The 16,454-nt window shown below is 36.9% G+C and overlaps 1 protein-coding gene and 1 pseudogene across 2 annotated transcripts in view; one reads left to right on the plus strand and one right to left on the minus strand.

Annotated features, from left to right (window-relative positions):
* Positions 1-16,454, minus strand: part of RERG (RAS like estrogen regulated growth inhibitor) — a 96,175-nt gene that overhangs the window by 71,949 nt on the left and 7,772 nt on the right. Inside the window, exon 1 of one of the 2 annotated variants that reach the window (XM_039876431.1) lies at positions 830-1,085. The exons of the other annotated variant lie outside the window; for it this stretch is intronic. Coding sequence (XP_039732365.1) covers positions 830-884 — 55 coding nt within the window. The 5' untranslated portion in view covers positions 885-1,085. Of the gene's footprint in view, positions 1-829; positions 1,086-16,454 lie in introns of those variants that run through there. 2 annotated transcript variants of the gene reach the window in all.
* On the plus strand, positions 15,110-15,228 carry LOC120613769 (uncharacterized; annotated as a pseudogene).

Raw genomic sequence — 16,454 nt, forward strand, 5'->3', positions numbered from 1 at the left:
ATGTAATGTAACTTAATCACAAAATGACAGCCCATCACTCTCACCATTTTCTGTTGGTTAGAAGCAAAACATAGTTTCTGCCTTAACTCGGGGGCAAGGGACATAATTCATTAGGGGCTCTCTTAGTGTGTGTCTTCACACCCACATAAACATCATCACAGATCTCCAGATAATCATATCAAGTCGCAGGCCACTGCCATACATGATAGCATGGATCCATGTGTAGACTAAGAAATGACTTACAGATGCTAGATGTGGGATTGAACATTCTAAACAGTAAATCTTCCCTCTCCTTCACCACCTTCATATAATCAAGCATTAACTTCTGTTGAGTATGCCTTCCTTTAAAGCCTCCTAAATCTGTCCATTTTCTCTTTAAAGCACTCACTGTTATGTCAAGACCACTGCCATCCCTTGCTAGGAACTATTGTGATTAGCCTTGTAATCGGTCTCCCTATCCCACTGCCTCTATCTCACACCCCTGTTTAATCTATTCCTCACACGGAAGCCAGGATAATTTTTCTAAAATTAAATCTGATAACATCATCCTTAATTAGAGCTCTTTACTAGCTTCCCCTCACATTTAGGTTAAGTTACAAACTTCTTAACATGACTTGGTTTCTGCTTACCTTTCTAGTTCTCTCTGACCTCTATGAGCCAACCAAGTTAACTTTTTTTTTTGGTTTTCAGACGTTACATGTTTTCTCTTGCCTCCATTCTTGCAACGCTGTTTCTTCTGCTCGAAACATATCCCTACTCTCCCCACCCCACCCCCCGCCGCTGCCTCCTCTCTCCCCAACCAGTCCCGATTTGGCTAATTCATACTCACCTTCAGCTCTGTGATCTCTGATGCCCTCAACCAAAGTTAAGTGTTGTTTCTGCATTTTCTCATAGAACCATGCACTTCTTTTATCCTGGCACTTATTGCTTTGTCGGGATTTGTCTGGCTTGTTAGCTGCTAAATCCCTGAGACAAACAGTGATTCAACCTAGTGTCTGCTGAGTAGCTGTTGAATGAAGAAACGCCAAGTTTCATTGTAAGCAGCACGGTCCCAGATGCCTTACACTTCATTTATTTTCCAGTGTTGAAAACTATAGAGATAACTATCATCCACACAATAGTTTTTTTTTTTTTGAGATAATTACAGACTGACAAGAGAGTTGTAAAAATAGTACAGAGCTCCTTATACCCTTCACTCACGTTCATGTAATGTTAACATTTTACATAACCATAATGCAATGATCTAAACTTAGAAATTAATATCGGTACAATACTATCAACTAAACGGCAGATTTTATTTGAATTTCACTGGTTTTTCCAATAATGTCCTTTTATTCCCCCTCTTCTAGGATACAATCCAGGATTTGGTTGTCATGTCTCCTAGCCTCCTCCAAGCTGTGACAGTTCCTTAGTCTGTCTTGCTCAACCTTGACCATGTCAATGAGCACTGGACAGCTCTTTTTGTAGAACGTTCTTTAGTTTGGGGTTTGCACAATTCGATTGAGATTATGTATTATTGGAAAGAATGTCACAGAGGCTACGTGCCTTTCCCAGTGCCTCATATCACCATGTTGATATGTTTTGTTCTTAGTCATACTAACTTTTAGTACTTGGTTAAGGTGGTATCTGCCAGGTTTCTTCACCACAAAATTATTATTCTTCCTTTTGTAATTAATAAGTGTTCATTTTAAAGGGAAATACTTTAGATTATGCAAATGTTCTGTTTTCGCTTAAACTTTTACCCACTAACTCCATCAAGGTTGCCTGCAGCAATTATTACTATGGTGTACTAATATTCTGTTTCCCTCATTCATTCTGTATTTGTTGATTGAAATTGTTTTATAAGAAATAATGTCATTTCTTCCTCTTTTATTTATTTACTCGGTTATTTGTTTATATCAGTATGGACTTAAGGATATCCATTTTATCCTTTGGGTTATCATCAATACAATTATTGGATTTATGTTATTTATTTTGCTCATACTGTTCCAAGTCTGGCCACTGGCAGGGCTTTCAGGTTGGTAGACAGGCCTCCATCCTCTCTTATTTTTCAGAACTTCCTACTTTCTGGTACTACCGGTGTTTCATGCTCATCTTTCACTTGCTTGCCGCAGCCCTGGAACCAACCACTTCTCCAAGGAATTCTGGTTCCTTTAATTGGAGAATTACACCTGCCTCTCTGAACACTGTGATAATCTTAAGTTTACGCTCCCCAAAGAAAGATAAACTTAAAATGATAGTTACCTATATGGGTCCATGACATAATGATGGACACAAGGCAATACAATAGAGCAGAAAGAGCGCTGAATTTAGAGCTAGGAGACAATCCTGATTATCTGGCATTTTGAGGCTGAGTCTGGTTTGCATAGAAAAGATATTGTAAGTAAGAGAAATTATAAATATCATTGCCAATGAGAGAGAGCTGCCTGAGAGCACTTGGCAATTATTTCTCCTGTAGGCGTTTTCACGTCCCCAAATTTCAGTGGTAGGCAAACCATTCAGGTTATGACTCTAAAAAGGAAGCTTGCTTCCTCTTTATTCTCTACTTTCCCACCCCTCCTCCAACAAGAATTTGAATCTGAGATTTCATTTTGCCAGGAGGAAAGAATGTAAGTACCTTTACAAGAACAATCAAAACAATGACTCACAAACTCTGTGCAGGGATTTAAGATAATTTCCCTGTTTTGAGAACCTTCAGAGGATTATGCTAAATCGTACGCTGAAGGGTGTAAAGGAGAGAGTGTGCAGCTGGAGGACATCTACATTTTCTTGACACAGATTCACAGGAGCCTGGCTGGACTCTAAATAACAAACAGCGACTACCTTCAACATTCCAGGACTGCTGATAGGGAGCAAAGGCAAAAGACAGTTAAACATGATCATAAGTGATCATTCAGAAGTCACTAGAAACTGATCTCTTGACACACTTTTTCCATACTCTGTCACATATTGTTTGCTGCTCCCCAGTTCCCAAAATATATATGTTCTCCCCTCAGAACCTATGCTTTTGAAAATAGGTTTTATTAGACTGAACGTTTTTAATTCCCCCTCTCCCCCTCAAAAAAGTCTGATCTCCTGAAAAAGGTTGGTCCTCAGTGAAATCTGCACTGGGAATGCTTCTCCCTTTTACTAGCATTCCATTATCTCAGATTCATGCACTATATATACAGTCTTGGTGTTGTTTAAAAGCCTGGAGCCCATCTCTTCCAGGAATGCTTAACATGATGTCCAGCGCACAGATGCCAAGACGTTCTATTTTGCTTTATTGGTTAAAAGCAATTTTGTTGTCAGTAGCAGGATCTCTTGCTATGTCTATTTTTCACCCTCTGGTTGCTGTAGGATACTGAGCTCACTGCCTGACCACTGAGAACCTGATGAACTCCATAGAGAAAATCTTACTGGTGGTGGTAGAGTTTCCAGGTATGATTTCCACAACCATCTCGATATCTCCTATCTCTGCAAGACCAATTTCTGGGTTGCCAGATGGCATATGGTAACATGTCAAGGATTTACCCTTTCACATCCATCAGAAATTGAGAGTTTTAAAATTTGTTTTGAAAATATCTACGTGTATTATCTTCCAGCACACACTCTGTGGAAAAGTTTAATGTACTACCCAGAAAGCCAGAGAGCTTATCAAATTAATGATTGCAAAGTGACTTGAGTAAAGCTCTGTGCACATCATTATAGTCATGGCTAGTGAACAAATAACTGCTGAAATGGAAAGGTTGTAATTAGCCACCCAGAGGTGGAGGCAGGTTGAGGAGACTCCCACGCTGCCTTCGGGAGTGTTGCTTTGGGCAAGTCCAAAAGGGCTGAGGATGAACCTAAGGTGGCAGAAATAAAATGAGGCACAAACTTTGTAGGACCACCTCAACTCCCCTTCCCTCCTCACACATAAGTGGCACTGCCCTGAATGCCAAGGGTGCCTAATTAGGAAACAAAAAGCTGGATCAGCAGAGAGAGATCATTGTTAATCTCTCCGTCTTCTCTGCCCACTCATTTTCTTCCTGCTAACTAGGTGGCCTTCGCTATGTTCCATGAATGATTGTGTATCCCGATTCTGTAACCACCCGTGGAAAATCTCTACTTACCTCGTTAATGCTCAGCAAACTTGGCTGTGTTTGGTTTTGTTTTGTTTGTTTTTTGTTTTTCTCTTGTTGGTTTGGTTAATTACTTAAATCCATTAGCATTTATTTGTCTCAAACTGAACTGAGGTCAAAAGAAAATCGGCTCAGGAAGGTGGGAGGAAAAAAGTGTTGGCTGCCATATGGCACCGAACTGAGGCAAGCTGATACCAAGAAGTTGTATTACTAATGATAAATATACTGTTAATATACCATCCTCTTCCCCAGACAGCTTACAACTTTGGTTCCCATCCTATGCTCCTGTCCCTAAATCATGGTTTACCTGGGATGTATGCAAACTTAAGAGAAGAGCCACTCAGTCAGATGGCTTTGTGTTTTGTGTATCTTGTGCTACTATACAAGCGGAAAAGACAAACGTGGAAAGGACATAGCCATCCACCCCCAATGCTCAATGGGCTGCACACGGTTGCCACCCAAAGTGACACACGCAAGCTGAGTGTGTGACCTCTGACCATCTGAGGAACATGATCTGATGACTTCCCTCCTCCTTTCACTACATTTAAGATCTGGAAGGGTTTGGTGAGTGAGCCCTCTCTAGTCAACAATTTGTTAAACAAGATTCATCGTTAAGTCAAATGAAAAACTAGCCCAGTAGTAGAGGTAGGTGGGAATGTGCACATCGCCCATCCCAGTGAAATGGTGTGGATGCAGAGCTTTTATTTACTTACGGGGAAAAAAAGAACATTTTGTTCTACCCAGGCGCAGTTTTTCTGACTACAGAGATGATCCTGGGTTCTTGGACAGAGATATTAACATTACCAGTTCATTACAAGGCTGGCATAAACATGCTAGAAAATGACCTTGTCTTAATCATTCTTTTCCCCTGAGGAAGTATCTCTCAAACAAATGCAACCCCCACGCATGGGCTTCATCTTAGTGACTGCGTTCAAGTTTAAAGCCCTGGTGTAAAGGTCAGTCAGGACTCATTTGCTCCCAAGACTGTGGACCTTGCACCAAAAATATGCTGAGTCAACTCAAGTAAATGCATGAATGAAGGGAAAGCTTCTGATGACTGGTAAGCTTTTAGTTTCCTCTGAAAACAAAACCCATGCCATCTCTCTGGGATGAGAAATTGTTTTTAAAGAAGTTTAGAAGTGGCGATTCCCCAGTTACTGTCAGTAATTCATTCAGAGAAAGGTATTTTATACCTAATCATACTGGAGAGGAGAGGCTATTCTTAAGCATTCATAGTATAGTTTATATCTTATAAATACTGTGTCATCCTTCTTAATTGCTGCCACTGAAACAAAACAGTTCCAGGTAAGAATAAGAAGAGGAATAAGAAAGGCCAGGAATGAAGGAGAATGGTTCTGGTCATAAAATAGCCAAACTTCTTCATTGTTAGCATCTCGAGGGACCACAGGCCTCTCCAATCACAGATCAAGGGCTTCAATCTCATGTACAATAACAATCTCATGTATAATAACTAATATGGACTGAGCACTTATGAGTTGTAAGGCACTGTTCTAAATACATTCATGGATTATTCCACTTAATACTTATAATGACAACTGAGGCAGTCTTTCATTTTCTAAATATTTATTGAGCACCTAAAATGTGTCAAACACGAGTCTGGGTGCTGGGGCTACTGCACTGATCAAAACACAGAGGCATGCCTGCATTCTGTGACTTACTCTCTAGTGCAGCCAGGAAGCAGTGCAGCTAGGATTTGAATCCAAGAAATCCAGCTACTGGGCTGTAAAATTATTATAGTTATTAGCAAGTATCATGAAATGCAGTCTCTTTTAGAGATCAGCGAGGATCTCATAAATCACAAATAGTTAAATATGAAACAATTTGGAGATATTTGCATTCTGTGATAGATACTACCAGAGTGCTGAGATTGATCTATTTTTGATTGGAATAGTATGAGCAGGGCCTGAAACTAGAAAGAGCTAGCATTGCAGTAAGCACAACTAGGTTCAAGTTTTGGCTCTGCTCTTTATTACATGTATGCCTTGGGCAAGTTGCTAAACTTCTCTGAGTCTCAATTTCCTCATATGGAAGAGAAAAGGTATAATAAGACCTAATAGCTAGTCCAGTAACTTTAAAATGTGGAGCTTGAGGAGTTCAGTTTGTTTCTACCTTTATCTTTTAAAGAAGAAAGCATTCCAAAATGCTTTGTTTGTTTGTATTTGTTCCTCAATAAAATAAAACACTTTCACTGTAATAAAATTACAGTAAATTTTGATCATTCAAACTAGAACATATTAAAAATAAAACCTATCAATAGTGTGAATGATATTGGAACTCAGCACCAGATGCACGGGACTTAAAAAAATTTGGCTGAGCAGAAAGAAAAGGTATTTGGTTGACTATAATGAATATACTATAGGCAACCAAGTAAGATAAAAGTGTTTACTTACTAACTATGGAAATGTTACATTGCATAAATAAAAGATACTTTAAAAACTTGTTTCATGATACCATAAATAAAACACATTTACAAAAGCTCATGTATTCTCGAGATGGTTGGTTTGAGGAATTTCTTAATTTGTACAGAACAAAAACTTCTTTTTATTGAATCCAAAAAAATGACATGAGAAAACTATACGTAAATTTTCCATTTTGCCATCAAGTCTGCTTATGACAATTATTAATTTAAAATAGCACTACCGTAATGTAATTTCAAATAATGAATTATGGAATCAAAACCAATCATCAACTATGATGACAGTGGTCTCTTGCATTTCTAAAAAATATCATTATCTGTAACAATATTTATTGACCCAGAAGTCTCCAGCAATAATTAATCATGAATTATTCATGACAGATAAAAGATCTCTAGTTATCTGATGGGATCCAATCCTACCCAATCTGCCCTCATTAAAATGTTTGAAGCCTTCTGGCATTTTGCCCTGTTTAGAAGCCTGATTTTTTTGGTTCACAAGAACATCTTGTATTTCAGTGAAGAAAAAAACACCCTCCTATTGTGATAAATAATGAAGAAAATCTTTGCAATCCGATATTTTTAACACGTGTCATCATTTAAAATTTTTGACTTAACTATATATTACCCTAAATGTTGACATGCTAGGACTTTTATATTTTTAAAAGCTTCTAAGTTTTGTTTTTGGGCCTCTTCAGGTCAAACTATTAATGTATCCTCCCTTTCCACTTAGGATGTTTAACACACTTCACATTTTTCACATATTAAATGTGAGAAATGTGAAGCTCTTCCATCTTTCTTTACAATTTCCATCCTCCTCCCTCACAACCTCCTCCACATACTGCTGGGCCTCCAAAGCCAAATACGAAGTTTTAGAATGAAATCATAGGCAGAATTTGAAATAAAAATATTAATTTAAAACTGAGTTGAATAAAAATGTAATATAAAGCTATAAGATCTCTTAGTAGTTTAATCACAGTTTCCCATGTTCCGATTTCTCATTTTTCCCTAGTAGGGAGATAAAGTACTTTTCGTAGATACTGATTAATCTAAGTGAATGTTCCTGAGAAACAGGGAAGAGAAAAGACAAGACAGGGAGAGGGGAAGAGAACATTTGTTGAGTACCTACAATTGTGCCTGGCATTTTGTTGAGATTTTCGAAGTATTGTGGATAAAAACACAGACACCAGAGGCAAACTCCCTAGGTTTGAATCTTGGCTTTGCCAGCATCCCGTCACTACCTGTATGACCCCGGGCAAGTTACTTACTTAACTCCTCTGAACCTCAAGTTCCGCGTCTGTGAAGAAAGGATAATAACAGAGCCAGATTTACTGGTTGTGATGACTGTATGAATTCTTATGTGTCAAGTCCTATAACAGTTGTTGGCTTATAGTCAATGATATAAGCATTTGCTAATTATTTTAATAGCTGATTTTATTATATATCATTTAGTTTTAGTGTACAAAAGCCCTAATATAAGATGGTTATTCTCATTGGCATTTTACCAAAAGAGGAAACTGCAGTGCACCAAAGTAAGCTGACTATGTGCAGTTAATTAAATGGTCTGTCGGACTGGACTCCAAACCTGTGCACCTGCCACTGATGGCAAATGAGGACTGCTGAGCTAGATATGGGAAGCTTTAAAAGGATCTTTCTTGTGACTAAATTAGCAAAATCCCAATGCTCTCTTCCTTCCCTAACCATCCCTTCCTGTCCCTTACTTTTATTACTTTGTTGTCCTTTTTCTCTTCTAATTCTAACAGTAATGACAAATGTGAATTAGAAAGAAGAAAAAAAAAATCAGAATTTTGAGATAAAAAAATAAGAAAGTTATTCCACTCCTCACCATAACAATCTTACTGAACTTAAAGTGTTTTAGTCTCGCTGCCTCCGTCAAGGCCTCCCCAAGTATTTCCCACTGATTCTTCCACACATAGATTCCATGGCAGTTATGGCCTGAACTAAATTGTATTTTCTTATGTATGTTCTAAAATGCTAAATTGCACATACCTCAACACATAAATTACTGATAATATAATAAATAGTTTATTAGATTGCAGCTTTTGAAAACTCACGATGAGCTCTATCCTTTCTTGAGGGCTCTCCTTCTCCAGCTGTCTTTTCAAATGGACCCTGAACTTGAATCGAGTCAAAAATTAATCATTCTGAGATCTGCAGCTTAGCTGTATTCATGCCATATAATTGACATTGTGTCCATGTCAATTTCCTAGTTTTGATAATGAATTGTGGTTACAGGGCAAGTTAGGTGAAGGGTACAAAACAACTCTCTGCACTAATCTTGCAACTCTGACAATTTTCTAAAAATATTTCAAGATAAAAATTTGTACCGATCAATCATTCTGCTGGAACAAAAACTATCACTAGCTGATCTCTAATCATAAGTCATAGATGCCCAACAAAACACAGTAAGAACAATCGTTTAGTTCTCTGGACTTCTCCCACAGATACTGACATTGTATCGGGCATTTGGTGGGAGGATGGAGAAGGTGGAAGAGTTGGGAACATAGGAGGAATTTCATAAATATTCATATGGTAAGTGAGAGACATAACAAATAATGGGTTCAATTTGGGGACTCAAGGATTAAAATGAATAGTGACTGTGCTCCTGATTTCACCTTTTTTGGAACACTGTTAGAAAAACAGATTCGAGATATAAAATGTTTGAATGGAAAAATAGTCCCAGGCATTGGAACAAATAACCATTACTCATACTACCATGTGTAGTTGAGTCTTACTTTAAAACATCTAACTCAACATATGTTGCCAAATGACTAGGAAGCTGGCTCAGTCGTTAGGTTCAGTCGTAATTTATGGGGTTCTTAATACACAAAGAAGTCAAATACTTTTCAGACAGATAAATATTCACAATATTTTATTCTTAGTTTTTTGATTTTGGCTTTACCTCTTAAACTACTGCCCAATGGCATAAAACAAAAGATAACTTTTTAAAATACTTTGTAAAAGAAGGGGAAATGCATCATTGAGAAAAAGATGTTATCTTTCTACCCCAAACAGTGGAAACTTATGAACTTTTCTTAATACTGCAGTTCTGTCTACATGACCATTGCATAAGTTTTATAAATGCCACTGTCAGAGAACAATTTAAAATCATTTTTTTTCCAAATGTTGGGGAAAGAACAACTATTGTACTTTAATTTGGTTCTATATTAGCCTTAACTTAACTGGATAAGGTTGGTCTTAATAAGCTCAAGGTTATGAGCGTAACTCCTGTGTGATCTACTTAGCCTCTCTCAGTAGAAAACTTGGTACCATGGTCTTGGATATCTGTTTAACCTCCAGACACTTAACAATGCAGTTTAGCCCAACTCACATTTACTATTGCTATATAGCTCAAAGTATCATCTTAAAACTCGAGCTCACAGCATGTCACAGTTGTGAAGGCTTACACTTTTTTTTTTAAACAATACTTACCCTGTTATGATGTGAATAAAAATTTCTATTCTTAGAAAAGCCTCACATTTGCTTTTCCCCCCAGACTTTTTTTTTGGCTCATTTAGTCTACTCCCCCTAGAATATTAGTCTCATGGAGGCAGAGAGCTTGTCCGTTTTGTTTACGACATCATCGGTAACCATGACAGTGCCTGGCACTCAATATTTATTACACACAGCTCGCAAAAATATACTTTTTCAAAGCTGAAAACACTATTTCAAATAGAAATTGAGTACTTAGCAAACTTAACACGGTGGTTCCTAAAATGTGGTCCCCAGACTGGTAACATCAGCATCACCTGGGAACTTGTTAGAAATGCAAATTCTGTGGCCCTTCTGTAGGCCTACTGAATCAGAACCTCTGGGGAAGGGGTAGTGAAACATATACTGTAACAAGCCCTTCATGTGATCTGAGATGGGCTAAAGTGATATCTACCAACATAGAACAATATAGAATATAGAAAACCCTTTCCTGTACTCAGCTCCGATTTGTGGCAGCACTTCTAAATCACATAAATTCAGCCATTTTAGGATAGTATACACACATATCTTTGAATGAGTCTCTGGAAAATGACTTTTTGAATAGAACAGATATTTGGACCAATAAATATTGATCACTGTTATACTTTGTATATAGTAATGTACTTTCAGCTCTAAGAAAAGAATGTGACAGAAACAACAAATGTTGAATAAAATATTAAACAAGGGATTATAACTGTAAAGCTTCCTCCCAGGCCTCCCTTTTTATGGAAAATCTAAACAGAACTTATTTAATAACCATGGAAGCAATGTGATATGGTGTGAATGTCCCCACATCAAGAGCCAAAGACCTTTGTTTTTCTCTACTAACTTTATTATCTAAAAAACTCATTGAGATTCTTCATCATTTCAATGACCTAAATAATGCTAAAATGGAAAATTCTATGATTCAATAAGAGCATCAAGGGCTATAATGTTCCCAAACCAACATATTTCTAGATGACAGAAAGTGGGGAAGGGTGATACCTATGCTGGATCAAAAAGGTTCCTGACAGACCAGGGCAGATCAAATCTAACAAAACAGTAGTTAAGAGGATGAAAATGAACTTCTACACCTGGGTTAAACTTGCACATATTCAGGCACAGTTTTGGGAAGGTTTGATCAGCAACAGCACACAGTAAAAAAAAAAAAGACTGCATTTGCAGTAAATTCCCTAGCAGCCAACTCTGTATTCACTGTCACCCTGAAAGAAACAGTGACCTGAGATTGTCTTAGTGGAAGCAAAGCATCTAATAGCAAAACCACAGTTGTGCTCTGATTTGGTCTGGTCATCCCACAGCTGAAACGTCTCATTCATTTCCACACCCCACACTTTCTGGAGCGCGTAGGTACAGTGGAATCACAGGGATGGTGCTGTGACCAAAAATCATGATCTCTGTAGGGCAAATTAAGTGACTACGATCAACCAGACTATGGAAGAAAAAACTCAGGCCTGCGTTGAGGCATGCTAGCTTATCTCCATCTATCTATCATAAGGAAGAAGGATTTAAAGTGATCTATGTAACTCTACTGGGTTAAACTTAAAGTGAGCAGAAACTAATGAACGGCTTCGGTTCCAAAGAGGGTAAAGTAACAAACAGGAAGAATTGTTGTGATGGTTTTATGTGCCAATTTGGCTGGACTATAGTACCCAGTTATTTAATCAAACATTAATGTAGGAGTTACTGTGAAGGTATTTTGTAGATGTGGTTAACATCTACAATCAGTTGACATTAAGTAAAGGAGATTAGTCTTAATAATGTGGGTGGGACTCATCCAATTACCGAAAGGCCTCTAGTGAAAAAACTAAGGTTTCCCAGAATGAAAGAAATTCTGCCATAAGATTACAACACCAACTCCAGCCTGCCAGCCTGCTTTACAGATCTCAGTCTTGAGAGCCCAGATAGATGAGTAGATAGGTAGATGCATGCAGAATACATACATACATACATACATACATACATATATACATACATACATACATACGGTATGTGTGTGTCCTATTGGTTCTGTTTCTCTGGAAGACTGTGACTGATGCAGTTGTCCAGGGATGAAATGATCTACTTCCAGTCATGCTGTGTTCCTGTCGTTGAAGATATTCAAGTGCAGGAGAGAAAACCGCTTTGGTGATAATAGAGAGTCCATTTAAAATATATACCTCTTAATAAAATTATAGGGTGTGCATTGTCCACAGAGTCTAACTCAATTTATTTGTGTTATTGAGGACCCAGTATGTGTTAAATACTGTGTGAGGCTCTAGGGACATAATCATGAGCAGAAATAGCCACTGCTCTGTCTTTTTGGAATGTACATGAATTCTGTACTATGTGCAAGCCACACTAGAACACAGAGTTTATGTTTAATGAATATTTGTTGAATGAATAATTGAATGAATAAATAAAAATATATTTTAAGATGATAGGGAAATATATAGATATATATTTAGATATTATTTGAGAAACTTTTCTATCAAAAATATTTATTAGGGGGGCTAGGAGAAAAAGGCGAAGGGTTGAAGAAGTACAAACTAATAGTTAAGAAATAGTCACGGGGATGTAGAGTACAGCATAGGGAATACAGTCAATAGTATTGTAATGGCTACATGTACAGCCAGATGGGTGATATAGTAATTGTGGAGATCATTTCATAAACTATATAAATGTCTAACCAATGTACTGTATACCTGAAACTAATAAAAATTAAAAAAAAAAAAGCCCAACTCAATATCTATTCATTTTACACATTTGAAAAGGCAAATGACAACGCAGAGAAAACAAAACCTCTGGATAGTCTGAAACATGATGTACTCGGTAGAGGAATAGCCAACTGCCGGGCTGAGCATGTTCTCCTGGCCTCCAGTGATGGAGCCAGAGAACTCTCCATACTGTTTTTCCAAACAGAACTCTTAAGGAGCATACGGGAAAACTGCATGGGTTTCAATAACAAGAACATCATAGTATTAAGACCACATTTGTATCACACTTGTAATTTTTCAAAGTACTTTCAAAGCCTATCCTACCAGTGTAAGTAAGTAAGTAAGTAAGTAAGTAAATAAATAAATAATAAGCAAGCAAGCAAATGAATATATTGTTTGACAGATGAATACAGAGATACTATTGGGATAAAGCTTGTTTCAACCTCAATTTTTTCAGTCAGTACAGTGGTACTTTTTTTTTTTTTACTGTTTCATCATATTGACAGACATAGTGCAACATATTTTTTTCTGATAACAAGAAACTTATTCTTAAGCAGAAGATGACTCATCAGTTTCCTTATACTTGATCCAAATCTGTAAGAAATGGAACACTGTGTTGCAGGGGAACTTTCTCATATATACAGGTTACTGAGAATCTTAGCTATATTGTTCAGCCATACATCCAATACTCCTAAGAAACTTTGCCATGAATTGGTTATTTATTGATTGCTGGAAATTTTTTATAAAACCATATTAATCAATTTTATAAGGTTCATACTACAAAATTCTAATGATCATCTCACTTCCTAATGTAAGATGTTTGAAAGAATGTGGAAAAGAACAGAGTGATACAAAATGAAAACATTTAGTTGCAAAGTTACAAGAGCCTTCACAGAGTTATAAATAAGGATCGCTGGATAACTGAGGTGAGGATCTGTCTTAGACATATATTTATGTATATGAGCTTAACATATTTGCTAATTCATGCTGAAATTACCTATTTCAGACTGCCTTTTCTTTATAATATAACTACTTTCATTTTTAATGGGATGGAAGAAATTATGACTGTTTTTCTGAAACCACATCAATTTTCAAAGGCAGCTGTAGCAACAGAGATGCGTCTGCACTGGAATTTTGGCTTCAAGGCCAGAGTACCACCTTGAAAATTTGGCTGATTTCCCCAAACCCATAAGTTGGAGAAATACCAGGAATAAAAAGGGGAATTACAAGGATGATTTACAATTTTCTTCACTCTCTTCCCTCAAAGTTAGTCCTTGTCAGTTGCCAAGAAAACAAGTCGAAATCAAAATGGAACCGAATGACGACTGATAATTAACTACAGGAAAATATTTCAATGAATACATTAGTCATCAGTTAACAATAAAGGACAACTGAATTTTAGTAACATATTCCAATAGAAAAAAAACAGAGGCAGAGATATGTCCTTTTGGTTTTGAGAAACAGTTCTTCATTTTGTTTGTTTTCCAATATTGTTTCCTCCCTCATTATATTTTTCTTGAGAAAAGCTTAGGAATTGGTTATTGTTAACCTACAAAATGTTTAACTACCCACCAATAAACAATTGATTTTGATCATTTTAATTTTTTTCTTTCCTTTCATTTTCTCTCTTTTTTTTTTTTCTAAGCCTACATATGCTCCATTCTTCACCTTTGCTTTACTTCCTGGACATACAAGAAAAGGTCAGTGTGACTTATGCCTTGCACAGAGGTCTGACTTTTACACATATCCATCAATATATACCTGCAATTTGAAAATATCTTCTTATTCCTCTTGAGATGGAATTAACAGTGAAAATCAACTCACCTAGGCTATTTGCCTCTTTTTGCTTTTCTATCTTTGTAGGTAAAGAAAGGTATAAATGCTTGAAAGCTACAAGTAACTATATCACCATATTTTATGACAACAAAATGGCAATTTTTCTAGTCCCATTCAAACTTGTCTCAATGCTACCTTCCTCCTTTTGGCCTAATCCTTTAGTGAATAATTATTCCTCTAAACACCAACTATGCAAGGAACCAATGGGCTTCATGTCTGGCAATCCTGCAATTTCAACAACCACCTAGAAAAGGCTTCTTCACAGATACACACTCACACACACACACACCACAGGAGCTGTGGAAATTGTACACCCTCTTGAAACATAATCTGTCCCTCTTCTTAATCAAATTTTAAAAGAAAATTTAGCATTAGGATTATATAATCTTTGAACAAATATGACCACGAACTTGATTAAGACCATAAGTAGCAAAAGTACAGGACGGCTGTCAGTGCTCACATTCATATGATGTGGCCAGCTGGGGCTATTTCCTATTCTTGTGGTTCTCAAACTGGACCTAAAGCCTAGGTGCTATTGAAACTACAAATCAGTCTATGGCCACGCCACCCTGAACAAGCCCGATCCTGTCTGATCTCGGAAACTAAGCAGGGTCGGGCCTGGTTAGTACTTGGATGAGAGACCACCTAGGAAGACCAGGTGCTGTAGACATAAAAAATAATAAAAATAAGAGATCGTAAGCTGACAAGGTCCTCACAATCTGTAAGGTCAATCAAGGGTTGCCTTGCCTAAAAAAAAAAAGAAAGAAACTACAGCTCAACCTGCTATATCTTCCTGAAAAGTCCATTTTAGTCACTGGTTTGGGGGGAAAATAATTTTTATATTCAAACAAACATGTATACATATAATGAATTAATATTAACATCTGCATACATTTTATATCATTAATAAATCATGCAAAATGATTACATGACTATAATGAGATGCTTACATACTCCAATTACTCTAGGTCTTTCTCTTCTTTTAGACATACTTTGAAAATAATGTCCAAGAAGTATCATACTATACTTAAATCTAAATGAATGGTTTATAGCTACTTAAGCAGAGGAAAAATTCTAAAACAGAACATAAGGAAACTGATCTACCCAAGTTATTATTGATATTGTCTTTATTTAATATATATGAGACTATATGAGATCTCATAAATATAATCCAGTGATAAAATACATGTCTATATGTTAAAGCAGCATTTGGTGTTTATTGGAAAAGTCACATTTAAAATCAAAATTGTCCCTGTTGTACTTGCAAATAAGATGAAAATGCCTTTTCAAACTTTTTATAATGGAGAGAGAGAGAGTAAGCAAGAACAAGGAAAAGGAGAAAAAAGTGAATCACTTCTCTTTGTGTGAAGGAAAAAAATATCACTACTTGTCTGTGTTTGGCACCCAATTTCTAGCCCAGCAATCTGAATCTATGAACTTAAGCCTTCACGGATGAGTGCATCAATTGGCTTTTGAATTAGAAGATAGCATTACTCGATTAACTTTGAGACTAACCCTTTCAAGAAATATTTTTAGCAATGGCCCACGATATTCAAATTCTGAAATGAGAATGTCAAATGTGAAACTAAATTTAAAATGTCAGTTTTTTTTCTCTCAGTCCCTCCCATACACTACAAATTTAAATAATATGAACCCAGGAAGCATTTAAATAAACATGGTGTGCATTCTAGGTTTTATGTCAGGTCTTATTACTTTAATTACTTGGAGCCTGTCAGAGTATAGGCTGACACACATAAGTAAGGAAATCTATGTCCTACGTGCCATGTTATGAGGGCTCGTCCCTGCTGGAACAAGAGAAGATGGAATGGGCTCAGAGACTGTGGCTCGATGCTTTGCAGGATCCCCACAGTGCTCACCAGGCTGAGCCATAAAGCT

This window comes from Pteropus medius, unplaced genomic scaffold, assembly GCF_902729225.1.
Source record: "Pteropus medius unplaced genomic scaffold, Ma_sr-lr_union100, whole genome shotgun sequence".
NCBI classification, from domain to species: Eukaryota; Metazoa; Chordata; class Mammalia; order Chiroptera; family Pteropodidae; genus Pteropus; species Pteropus medius.